Source organism: Chiloscyllium plagiosum, chromosome 7 (assembly GCF_004010195.1).
Source record: "Chiloscyllium plagiosum isolate BGI_BamShark_2017 chromosome 7, ASM401019v2, whole genome shotgun sequence".
Lineage (NCBI taxonomy): Eukaryota > Metazoa > Chordata > Chondrichthyes > Orectolobiformes > Hemiscylliidae > Chiloscyllium > Chiloscyllium plagiosum.
This window is the reverse complement of record NC_057716.1, coordinates 16,696,431-16,709,724: the sequence shown is the minus strand read 5'-3', so window position 1 is coordinate 16,709,724 and position 13,294 is coordinate 16,696,431. Positions and strand designations below refer to the sequence as shown.

The 13,294-nt window shown below is 41.6% G+C and overlaps 1 protein-coding gene across 1 annotated transcript in view; it reads right to left on the bottom strand.

Annotated features, from left to right (window-relative positions):
- The window catches only part of ndufa10 (NADH:ubiquinone oxidoreductase subunit A10), a 66,595-nt gene that overhangs the window by 28,706 nt on the left and 24,595 nt on the right, over positions 1-13,294 (bottom strand). The window contains exon 6 of the mRNA XM_043693102.1: positions 862-941. Within this exon, the coding sequence (XP_043549037.1) occupies positions 862-941 (80 nt within the window). The remainder of the gene's footprint in view (positions 1-861; positions 942-13,294) is intronic.

Here is a 13,294-nt window from a genome sequence, read left to right as displayed (position 1 = left end):
TTGATAGGATAAGTGCAGAGAAGTGGCTATCAATTGTAGACATTACCAAGAAAGTCACCAATAAATCTGGTAGTGAACTCAGGAGAAACTTCTTTAAACAAGAGAAAACTGAGAAAGCAGAACTCGGCAGCACAGGGAGCAGTAGAGGTGAATAGTTTATAGAATCTAGATTAGAGTGGTGCTGGCAAAGCACAGGCGGTCAGGCAGCATCCGAGGAGCAGGAGAATCGACATTTTGAGCAAAAGCCCTTCATCAGGACTGAATAGTGTATATGCATCAAACGGATAGCTCGATAAACATGAAGGGAAAAGGCATGGAAGGTTAATTGATTCGTTGAAATGAAGACAGATCAGAGGAGATTCTGAGGCACAGTTTAATATTACTTCTTCATTGTTTAATGTCTTCTGTTTATGATGGAAGTAAAGATAAATTCCTTCTTTTAGCGGATACACTCTTTCCAAGACAGCTGTGGAGGCAGAGTCACTTAGTATATGTTAAGGTCAAAGTAAATAGATTCATAAATAACTGAGCTAAATGGTATAGGGAATAGACAGAAATATGGAGCAGAGGCCAAAAGCAGATCAGCAAAGATCTTATCCAACGGCAAAGCACATTCAAAAAGCCAAGTGATCTATTCATGCTCCTAATTCATGCAAGTAGGTGTATGTTGTTTGTTTTAGGTGTTTATTGTTGCATTCTTGTTCATGTGGAACATAGCAGCAAGGACCAGTTAAGCCATATGGCTTGTTTGTGCTGTGAATTCTTTCTAAGGGCTATTATGCAATGACAGCACATTTGTTGAAAATTCATGACTGCTTGTTTCACACAACAGAAATTAACAAGGAATTGAAGTGCACCTACCTGATCTCTGGAAGAAAAGACTTCTTGTACACATCCTCAATGCTCTGTAGGTAATCTGCGGAAACTTTCTGTTCATAACCCTACAAAATAACAGTTCATTTAGTGGATACACATGAAATATACCACTAGATGTATCATTAACCAAAAAAAAGGGAGGCAATTAAAGGGTGATATTAAGGTAAGGGATAAACCTATCCCATCAGCCCCTCATTATAATTTTAATGTTCCTCAGAAAACCAACTAAATCATGTTGAAAAAGGAATGGATAGCCTGCACTTATAATACCTCATTCATAAATTATGTCTGAAAAAGAATTAAAATTCAAAAATCTCTTAGACTGTCACTTCTGCCCACATTTCGGAGGAGATTCTGCTCAGGACTCCTTCAGAAATGTGGAGCCGTTCATCCATGCTGACAGTTCTCGTGACACCCTTGGAAAGCAGTAAGCTGTGGTGGTAGGTTGCTGGGGGCAGCTAAGTGTTGTTTAAGGCAGGTTGGGTGGATTAGAGAAAATCGGTAATGGGACAGGTGGGGGTGGGTACCAGTATTGGGGGGAGCTGCGGTCGTGGTAATGGTCAGGTGTGGATTGGAGCAGGGGTTTCAGCTTAGGTGATGGTGGCGTTGAATCCAAGGGCAATGGGTATAAAGGATCTAAGGGTTGTGAGTGAGGCAGATATGGGACCAGTTTAATACGTATTCAGGTGTTAGACTTTGAATTTAATACTCTCACCTTTGAGTGACTATTTGATTTGATTTCACTGGAACCATCCAGTCTCTAATTTTGATGGAATCTTTGGAGGGTTCTAGGTGTGGAGGAATCTTGCAGCAGAAGATTCAATTTCCCAGGCAGTCCTTTGTGGGGATTTTGTAGGGTTCTCATATGCAACTCCTTTCTACACTGGAATAACGACAGTCTGCCAGTGGAAATCTACCCCTTAGAAGGTAGGAGGACACAATTGAGCCCACTTTGCCCATTCAGCATGATAATGGCTAATCCACTATCTCAACAACATATTCCCATGTTCTCCCCATGTCCGTTGACATTTAACCTTGCAGCATCTTTCTGTTTCTTAAATACATTCTGTAATTTAACCTCCACAGCTTTCTACAGTAGAGAATTCCACAAGTTTACCACGTTCTAAGTCAAAGAAACAGCACATTTCAATCTGAGAGGTCACTCTGTACATCCTGAGGCTGCTTCTGTCCATACTGTCCAGCTTGGGGAAACATCATCCCTGCATCCTCTCTGTTCAGCCTGTCAGGATTTTGTATATTTCAATGAAACCCATCTTCCATTCTTCTAAACCCCAGTGAATACAGGCCTACTTGATGCAATCTCTCCTTAAACAATAAAACTGCCAGCCCAGGAATCAGTCTGATTAACCTTTGCTGCTCCTCTGCTTTGATAAGTATATATTTTCTACGGCAAGAAGACCTGCACAAAATACTGCAGGGATGGTCACAGCAAGGCTGCAGAGGATTGCTTGTTTCAAGCTGCTCAAAGTCCCATTCACACATCACCCCAAGCCCACTGACCTCTACTGGTTCTTCATCCAGCAACAGCATGATTGGGGAATATTAATTTTTCTCCATTTCTGCAGTCCAGTTCAGTCTCCACAACACAGATCTCTACACACCTCTAAACCTAGCTCTGATATGAATCATTACAGGATGGCTGGTGCGTCTTCAGATGCCTAGATTCTGGAATCCCATTCCTACACCTCTCCATCTCTCTTCTAAGTTCACTTCCTTTAAAGCTGTCCTTAAAATCTTCCTCTATAAACAAACATCACGTCTCCCAATATTCCCTCACGTGGGTCATTGTCAAATATTGTAAATAATGCTCCTGTGAATCATTCCCAGGTCTTCAAGATTTTAAAGTGACTTTTTAAATGCAAGTTGTTGTTGCTAATGAAATGGTTTGACATTGGAATATTTCTATCAATAGGATCTGCCACTGCCATCAATCATGCAAACTTACCAGAATTTAACATTATTCAAGCAGATTCACTAAGATACCCTTCAAGTTGTGGTTGACCACAAAAGCAATGGCCCTCATCCTTGCTACACTATACTGGATATTAGTGAAATATGTAAATAATTCCTGACTCTGAGCTGAGAAGGCTATAGTGTGAGAAAAAAAAGAAACAAACATCCCCGACAAACATACCACCATCTCATAAATATCTCCAGGCTGTGGGCACCATTAGTATTGGTAACTAACCTGCAAGGAGACCTTCAACATTGCACACACACACTCAAGCAAAGTAGCATCTTTACTTACTGTCACCAAGCGAAAATCTGGAACTCCCTCCATGATAGCATTTTAGATACATCTAAATGACACACTGCAGTGATTCAAGAGAGTGGCTCACCACCAACTTCTTAAGTTTAGATCAGAGTGGTGCTGGAAAAGCACAGGTCAGACAGCATCCGAGGAGCAGGAAAATCGATGTTTCGGGCAAAAGCCCTTCATCAGGAAGCCCCCATTTATCTCTCCACCCTGGAGGCTTCCTGCCTCCATCCTTGATGAAGGGCTTTTGCCTGAAATGTCAACTTTCCTGCTCCTCGGATGCTGCCTGACCAACTGTGCTTTTCCAGCACCACTCTAATCTAAACTCTGGTTTCCAGCATCTGCAGTCCTCAATTTTGTCTGCCAACTTCTTAAGGCCAAACACAGTGCCAATATATACTGGCCTAGCCAGCACACACACACATTCCAAGATAAAACAGCTAAAACTATTTTTCAATGGATAGACCAGACAACATTACTCTAGTTACAACAAACATTCTCTTATGAAAAAAGCTGGCACACTCAAGGCAGCCACACAATCACTAACTTTAAAGTAAATAAGCATGACTAAAACACGAAAGTGCCTGGCATGAGTCAGAGTTCACATTGTTGTGCAGCAGCTCTTCACTAACTAAATCCAGAAGGTTGTATTCAATTATATCCTGGGGCTGATTTGGTGTCAGTTCTTAGCCAGATTGCCACACAGACTCTGTAACAAGGAGTGCCACCTTCTTAAGAGTAGGTGGGTGGTCGGGTGGTTAAGAAGAAAAACCAGCCCATCAGGTGTTTCAAGATTCCTTTTGTGCTCTCCATATTCAACTAGTTGAGCTAAAAGAATACTCAAGCTAAGTTCAGATCTTTAATTTTCAAATGAAGTTCCCAAAGCCTTCTGACAAGGGGGGTTGTAGCTGGTCTCTTTTATAAATGGTCAAGAAGTGGGTATGTCTACTACATTTCCGCTTTATTGTTCCTTTCCAAAATTAATTGAGTACTCTCACTCTCCGATAGCAGTATCCCACACCTTCCTGACTTGGAACGTTTTGTACTGGTATCCTGTGCCTATTATTCCACTATTCTGCTGATGAAAGCAATACAGGAAATTGTGGTTTGATCAAGACTGAAAAGAACTCAAAACAAACAATAGCATTTAACCTTCCAACTGATGGTGGATATTTAAAGCAATTTATATTTAGAAAGCATTGGTCATTCATGCCCTTCCAATGTATAGTCCATTTAAAAAAGCCATTCCTTTGCAGGCAGTTGCGCTTTAAGGATTGTCAGTACACAACTTAAACAGTTATAATTAGAAGAAATGGTTCAAGGTACACAAACATATTGCACATCAGAAACCACTGCTCATTCGTATTATTACATTGGTCCATGGCACATACTGTTAGATAGTCATACAGTCAAAGAGTAGTACAGCACAGAAACAGACCTTTCAGTCCAATTTGTCCATGCCGAGCAGATATCCTAAATTAATCGATTCCCATTTTCCAGTATTCGGCCCATATCCCTCCAAACACTTCCTATTCATGTATCTGTCCAGATGACTTTTAAATGTTGTAATTGTACCAGCCTCCTCTGGTAGCTCATTTCATATCCACACCTTTGTGTGAAAAGGTTGGCCCTTAGGTCCCCTTTAAATCATTCCCCTTTCATCTTAAACCAATGCCCTCTAGTTTTGGGACTCCCCTACCCTGGGGAAAAGATCTTGGCTATTCACCCTCATGGTTTTATAAACCTCTAATGAGGCAAGCTCCTAACTTGAGGGCTCTTTAAACTTCGGACAATCACAAGTGCTCAAGAGCCAAGGAAACCTGATAAAATGGGACTTAAAGTAAATTTGGCATTTCTGAGTAACTTGACAATACAATGAAAAAAGGATCTCGCTGATTTTCACATTTAATTTTCAAAACTGATCAATCCATTGTGCTGCCTGAACTTTTACATAGCTTCAAGTTTTTCACAAATACGTCTCACCCAGCTTCCAGTTGTCTTAAATGTCTACCTCCAGGAGGCCAGATTTGTGCAATGCAACTGTTCGGAGCTTGCTGTGATGTGTCACGTCTTGGCAAAAAAACAGCAGCTTTAAAAAAACAAGCCATGCTAGACAAACCACATTCAAATCCTATAATCCACTCGCCACAATCAGCATCAGAGAGAACTAGATCATGTATATGGTTAAGCTGTTGCATTTAAGCAGAACAGGCTGTTTACTTCGCCTGCACGCATCATTCAAAAACCATCATTGCTGAACCACTTGCGATGTAGCATGTAAAATTGTTTCGATTACACAATATCAAATCTCGAAGGAATCAAAACTATAGACTGCAATTAGTCAACTATAAACACCCACGCTAAAAGGCACTGCCACTATGTCTCTAACGAGTCAAGTATTTTAAGGATCTTCACGTGGAGCTGAAATGAACGCAATAGGGCAAGAGTGTGTTAAGGGCAGCCACACACATGGTCAAAATGGTAGATTTTAAAATAGAAAAAGAGGTAAAATGTTGCAAAGCATCCCAGCAGGGTCAAGACACCAGAAAGGTCTGCCACCCGACAAAAAAGGGCAGAATTATAACAGAAATGGAAATTTTGCATTGGACTCATTTGCCATCAATTAATTTTGAATTTGATGCACTAAGACCAGAGCAAGTTGAAATTGGTAAGAACAAGTGCGACAGGGTCAAATTTTGTTCAATAGCCTCCCATAAAACTCGTTGGGCTGTTCTATGATCTTAAAAGTGCTTTATATATAAAAGCTATTGAGCAGGAATGCTAGGTGAAGAGTTGATGTAGGATTGAAGTCAGGAAACCAGGAAAACAAAAGAAGAAAGTAGTATTGTCAAAGAAGTGAGGTGGAGATGATTTCATGATAAATTAGAGTGAGACTGGAAACAAAACCGGGGAGTGATATGATGAGACGAGTTGCGAACCTCATGGTCCACTCAATGCAAGTTTAGAAAGGCCATGTATGTTGGCTTCTAGCCGAACAAGCAGCTCAGCAAAGTGATGAAAAAGGTGGCACAGCCAGTGGAGGGGGAGCGGACATGAGTGAAACTACACTGATTTTGGTGGGAGGTCAACATGGTCAGACATAACAGTAGAGAGATAAAGCTGGGTGATGTCAGTGAACAGAAGCTAAACAAAGCCCAAGGGATCCTGACCATATCCTAGAACTGGAGCGGAGAGGTCATTGCAAGCAGATGAAGACTTCCCTCTAGTTGGTCTCACCTTGAAATTATGCAAATGCCAAGACTCAATAAAGATTTGTCACTGCTCGTTCCACTTAGAGTCATAGAGATGTACAGCACGGAAACAGACCCTTCAGTCCAACCTGTCCATGCTGACCAGATATCCCTACCGAATCTAGTCCCATTTGCCAGCATTTGGCTCATATCCCTCTAAATCCTTCCTATTCACATACCCATCCAGATGCCTTTTAAATGTTGCAACTGTACCAGCCTTCACCACTTCCTCTGGCAGCTTATTCCATTCACGCACCACCCTCTACATGAAAAAGTTGCCCCTTGGATCCCTTTTATATCTTTCCCCTCTCACCCTAAACGTATGCTCTCTTGTCCTGACTCACCCACCCCAGGAAAAAGACCTTGTCTATTTACCCTGCCCTCATGTTTTAAATTGACCTCTATAAGGTCACCCCTCAGCCTCCGACACTCCAAGGTAAATAGCTCCAGCCTTTTCGGAGTGGTTTTAATATACATACAGCTGTATAGATTTTGACTCACAAGGGAGTCAAAGTCTTTTGGGGCTAGACAGGAAGGTGGAGTTAAGGTCACAATCAGATCGGCCATGAACTTTTAATCAGCTCGGAGGTGGCTGAAGCTCCAAAACAGTCTACCGCTGCCTTTTGTTTCCATTAATACACGGATATGATTTTTTGTTTTACTCAACTGTGCATCCCATGGAGACAAATAACTTGTAATAAATGATGAGTTTTCCATCAACTGATAGAAACAACAGAAGGACAAGATTCCACGTTTTCCAACTTTTACTGTAACAAACAAACTCAAATGAACACAAACATTCCTTAATAGGTAACTAAGACACAAAATTAAAGATAAAGATATTTTTGAGAGACATCTTACACCTCTTCTCGTTCTGCACGTCTGATGGATCTTAACTTTGTATTACTACATATCTAAGTTACTCCTAGCTTTCCAGCAGGCTCACTTCACCCTACTTCACGACATGGAATTTGCCAGTGTCCTTTGAAAAATATTCCACTCAACTGAAGTATTCTCGAACCAAATTTCACTAGAAAGGTCTACTTTGCTGCTCCTCATTCCTTAAATTTCCAGAGGTCGCAACTGTTTGGTCCTCTTCAAAACAGGAAAGGAGCTCTCACCAACTTACCGTGCTTGGTTAACATAGACTTGACTTTGTCCTTCCTAGCAGTCGCTGCTGGTCTCCCACTTGCTCTTCGAGTGCAAAATGCAGCTGTTTTTTATTCCATGATAAAGTGTGAAACAGTCACTTGATTTTCAGTTGGTTTTGTTTGGGTTTCTTTCCCCCTGACTTACCAGATTACATGGGTATAAATCCAGGCCGAGGTTTAGTACTGTTAAGAACAGGAATGAGAGAGAACTGATACCCTCTTACATTTATAAGCAATGTGCGGATAAATTTAATAATCAACAACAAGCCTTATACAGTTTTAAATAATTTTGACAGAATTTCTGAGTGAACAGCACTTGAAGATCAAACAGGAAAATCTATATGACTGCCATACCACGGTGTCCCTCTCAATCATTTTTCCAATGTTGAACTTCCTCCATAAATGAATTCAAAAGCACTTTATGGATTGTGAAGGGCTTTGGAAAGTCATGAAAGATGCTCTATAAAAGCGAGTGTCTCTTCCTTGTATATTATTTCTGAACAGGTTTGCTTAGGAAACTGTTCTTTCCAGTCATGTGTGTTAATTCTCATACTCAGTACCCATAATCTCCTCTGTGAGGTGCTCAAGATTTTTACAGTGGTAAATGTACTATACAAATCAAGTAGTTTATGGGAGTACTGTGATCTGCTGACAAAAGGAAAAGCTAAAATCACACAACAACAGGTTTATTTGGAAGCACTAGCTTTCAGAACACTGCTCCTTCATCAGGTGGTTGTGGAGTATAAGATTGTAAAACACAGAATTTATAGTAAAAGTTTACAGTGTGATGTAACTGAAATTATATATTGAAAAAGACCTGGATTTTTTAAGTCTCTCACCTTTTAGAATGGACATGTTGGATTCAGTTCTTTCATATGTAAATCCCAGAACATTTTTAAGGTTGCATTCTCAAGTGAACTTTAACAATAGGTGTCATGTCAGCCCAGAGACTGATTTATGTTTGTGTATGCGCATGTGAGAGGGAGAGAGAGAGAGAGAGAGAGAGAGAGGAGTTGGAGATTAGTGTCCTTGAGAGAGTGTGTATATGTGTGTGAATGTAAAGGGGTTTAAATCTGTGAGAAAGTGTGTGCATGCGTGAGCGTACAAAAGAGAGCTTGCATATAAGAGAGGGTCTCTGGGAGAGTCTCTTTCTCTCTCTCTCTGTAGGAGTGTGTGTGTGCGCGCGCGCACAGTGCAGTGGGGTCACCTGTAGAGTAACATGAATGCAAGATCCTGGTTGAGGCCATCCCCATGGATACTGAACTTGGTCATCAGCCTCTGCTCAGCCACTCTGCACTGTTGCCTGTCCCAAAGTCTACCTTGGAAGATGGTCACTTGAAGGTCCAAGGTCGAATGGCCTGGACTGCTGAACACTCCTGGGAGCACAACAATCAACAGACAGGAGTGTTCCCTCCCAGTCGGAGAACAATTCAGTGATTGGGACATTTGACCTTGGACCTTTGAGTAACTATCCTGCAAGGCAGACTTCGGGACAGGCAACAACACAAAGTGGCCAAGCAGAGGGTGATTGCCAAGCTCAGTACCCATGGGGATGGCCTCAAATCGGACCTTGGCTTCATGTCACACTACAGGTGTACCCACTGCACTATACACACACACACACTCCGACAGACCCTCTCAAACACAAGTTCTCTTCATATGCTCACACATACACTCCCCCACACACCCTCTCAGATTTATACCCCTTTACACTCACACACATACACTCTCCACACTCATGCACCTACCCACATGCGCACACACACGCAAATTTTGTGGGGTGAATTTGTACTTGCAGAATTACGTTTTACTTTGCTCAAGAACTGCATGAATCCACGTAAAATTCTGTAAATCTCTTTTTTTTAAAGATTAGAATCAGTCTGACCATTGTGACACAAAGTTAAAAATCACACAACACCAGGTTATAGTCCAACAGGTTTAATTGAAGCACACTAGCTTTCGGAGTGATGCTCCTTCATCAGGTGGTAGTTCACCTGATGAAGGAGCGTCGCTCCGAAAGCTAGTGTGCTTCCAATTAAACCTGTTGTACTATAGCCGGGTGTTGTGTGATTTTTAACTTTGTACACCCCAGTCCAACACCGGCATCTCTAAATCATTGTGACACAGACAGTCTCACACAGGGCAGCTCACACCTTAAATGCATTGTCTGGGCCGACATGACACCAATTGTTAAAGTTCACTTGAGAATGTAACTTTAAAAATGTTCTGAAACCAACAAGCCCATTCTAAAAGATGAGAGACTAAACCAATCCAGGTCTTTTTCAATACATAATGTCAGTTACATCACACTATTATCTTTTGCTATAAATTCTGTGTCTTATGCTCTTATACTCCACAATCACCTGATGAAGGAGCAGTGCTCCAAAATAAACCTTTTGGAGTATAATCTGGTGTTGTGCGATTTTTAACTTTGTACACCCCAGTCCAACACTGGCACCTTTAAATCTCAAGGAAAAGCATTTGCCTTCCCTAACTAAATGCTGGGAATCACAGCAACAAATTTCAGCATTAAAAAAATGGAAACAAATGAACTATAGTAGCATGTCATTGTTCATACAAACCCTACAGTGTGGGGAACCTAATCCAAACTGCAGGGGTCACACTTGCAGACTAAATGAAGATGATCCACTAACATCCATTCAGCATCCCCTTCGTCTTAGGCAGTCACTCAGGATGACCAGTTCAACAACTTCTGAGATGGCTGATCAATCAGCAAAGTGATTCTGTCACATGCAGAGCAGGTGATTGGGTAGATGGGTTGTTTGGAGGTTTGTGTGCTCTCTGTGTCACCTTAACTTCAACCCTTCACCCCTGATGAAATCACATAATGGTATCCAGAGTCAAATTTCTCCATTTCAATTGGTCACAAGCCGAGGACACCTGTGAGTCAATGGGTACATTTGATCTCTTCACTAGTTTTAAGACATTCCTAAAGTAGTCCCGAATGTGGAAGAGACCTAATACTGAGCATTTGTAACACTTCTGTTTTTACGATGGCAGTGCAATATGCACACAGAGACAAACATCAATTGCTCCTGGAGAACAATAAACTCAGTGAAAGATGCTTTTGGTCTGCCTGAAACTTGTTGGATTTCCAGAGGAAGGAGCTAACCTTGACAGAGTATTGCAGACTGGCACATTCCAGGACTACGAGTTGAGGGATGCATTCAAGTTTGGGGAAACTGCCACTAAGGCGCAGTGGCAAAAGACCACCATCTAATATCTTTCTGTCGAAGTCAAATGGGGGTCTATTCAGTTATCTGACCCTCCCTTTGCCTGAAATGTGAAAATATAGTCATGTACAAGTAAGAAATGCCTTTAATTTGTTTGCTGGATAGAGTTAAATTTCAATGTTTGTTGTTTCTCCATATGCTACTGTACAGAACTGAACTACTTTCGTGACTATGTGTAGAGATATTTTTATGAATTAGGCACTCTTTTAAACAAAGAAAAATTTGACTGAGATTTTAAATTGTTTCAAACACATTAAACAGGAAATGTTTATATGAGACCATGGACAATGGATGCAGGAAGTCTGAATTAGAGACAAAGTGTTGGTCTGGCAGCATCTGGATAAGAAACAGCCAACTCTAACTGGATTAGTGAGGTGATTACTCAATACAGACCTCAGATCTATCTGATCATTAACCTGGATGATATCATAATCCTTCAATTTCTCAGTTTCAGCATTAAAAAGAGATATGTTTTGGCCTTGATGTTTGTTTCAATTAATATCCAATAAAACAGAGTTTTCATTCATTTCATTTGTACCATTCATCTGAAGTCTTGGTGATCCTTTGTCAAAATGTGGAGAACTTTGGGACTCTCGCCCCAATGTCTTTGAACTTAGTTGCCTTTTTAATGCGAGCGCCCACTCCCAAGGAGCCATTACTTTCAATCAAGAAGATATGCAGCCAATGCACTCAGAGAAAAAAGTGCTGCTTTTTCACTAATTTCAAGGATGGCCAGGATTGTTTCCTGGAACAATCAAAAACAGCCCCAGCAATCGTCAGACAATTGAGACTGTTAACAGGTGCTTAATTTGAGCCAAACTTTCTTTGTAACAATCTAAAGGGTAAATCCTGCGAAGATCAGTCTTCAAAGAAATGAGATAAGTTCTGCATGCAATTAACATCTGAAAAGAATGACATCACTGTAAGAACTGGCTAGACAGATGTATTGCCCAGAGACATGTCTATCAGCACACATTTTGGATACAACATTCCCTGCCTGGATATAACATTCCCCCCCCAGATGTAACATTCCCCCCCATGAATGTCATTCCGATTTGTGAGACGGCAGCCTGAAAATGCAAACAGTAGATCAGAATTTAGGCCAGAAACTTGTTCACAGCAGGTCAGATAGCATCCACGAAGAGAGAGCAAGCTAACATTTCGAATCTAGATGACTCTTCAACAGAGCTGAAGTGAAGTGTGGAGGGGCAGCATTTATGCTATAGTTGGGAGGAAGGGGAGGATACAGTGAAAACAACAAATGCTGGAGATCACAGTGGACAGGCAGGAGGCTGGAAGAACACAGCAAGCCAGGCAGCATCCGGAGATGCAGAAGTTGACGGATCACAGTGGGTCAGACAGCATCCATGGAGAGACAGCAAGCTAACATTTCGAGTTGAGATGACTCTCCAACATTTTTTGTTTGCCCTCATTCAAAACTTCCAACTTGAAGGTGTACAAAACACTTCTGGACCTGTCCCTGCTACCCTGAATCATAAGAATGGAACTAGTTGTGGATTAGGGTTAATCAGGAGAATGTTCTCTGTCAGTTCCACCTTTCCATCTATCTGGTTAAAATTAGGCTGCATGATGCTGTATCTTGAAAATAAATGCAACACAGTTCATCCTCCTGTTAAAAGTTGAGTTTTTTTTAAACAATCATGTGAAAACAAAAGTGAAATAAAAAATGCTGGAAATCACAGCAGGTCAAACAACATCCAACGACAGACAGCAAGCTAATGGGGAAAGACTGCTAGTCACTGCATCCGCACTTTCTCCCCCCATATTCCACCCATTCCCCCCACACATTGTATAAATGCTACCTCCTCCACACTTCACGTCAACCCTGATGAAGACTCATCTAGACTCAAAACATGAGCTTGTTCTCTCTCCATGGATGCTACCTGACCCGCTGTGATGGCCAGCATTTTTTTGTTTTCAGTATAAATTCCAGCATCTGCAGTATTTTATGCCCTCAGAGTAATACAGCAAGGAAACAGACCTTTCAGTGCACATACCGCACATAATATCAAAACTACCTGTTTCTGGCCCATATCCCTCCAAACCTTTCTGATTCACGAATCCATCCAAATGTCTTTTAAACATGGTAATTGTACCACATCCGCAGGAAATTCATCTCACACGCAAACCGTGTGTGAAAACATTTGCCTCTGAAGTCTTTTTTAAAATTTCTCTCCTCTCACCTTAAGAATGTGCTCTTGGAGGCCCTGGTCATGGCGGATGGAGGTGCAGAGGGATTGGATATCCATGGTGAAGATGAGGCGTTGGGGGCCGGGGAAACGGAAGTCTTGGAGGAGGTGGAGGGCGTGGGTGGTGTCTCAAACGTATGTGGGGAGTTCCTGGACTAGGGGGATAGGATAGTGTCGAGGTAGGTAGAGATGAGTTCAGTGGGGCAGGAGCATGCTGAGACAATGGGTCGACCAGGGTGGTCAGGCTTGTGGATCTTGGGAAAGAGGTAGAACC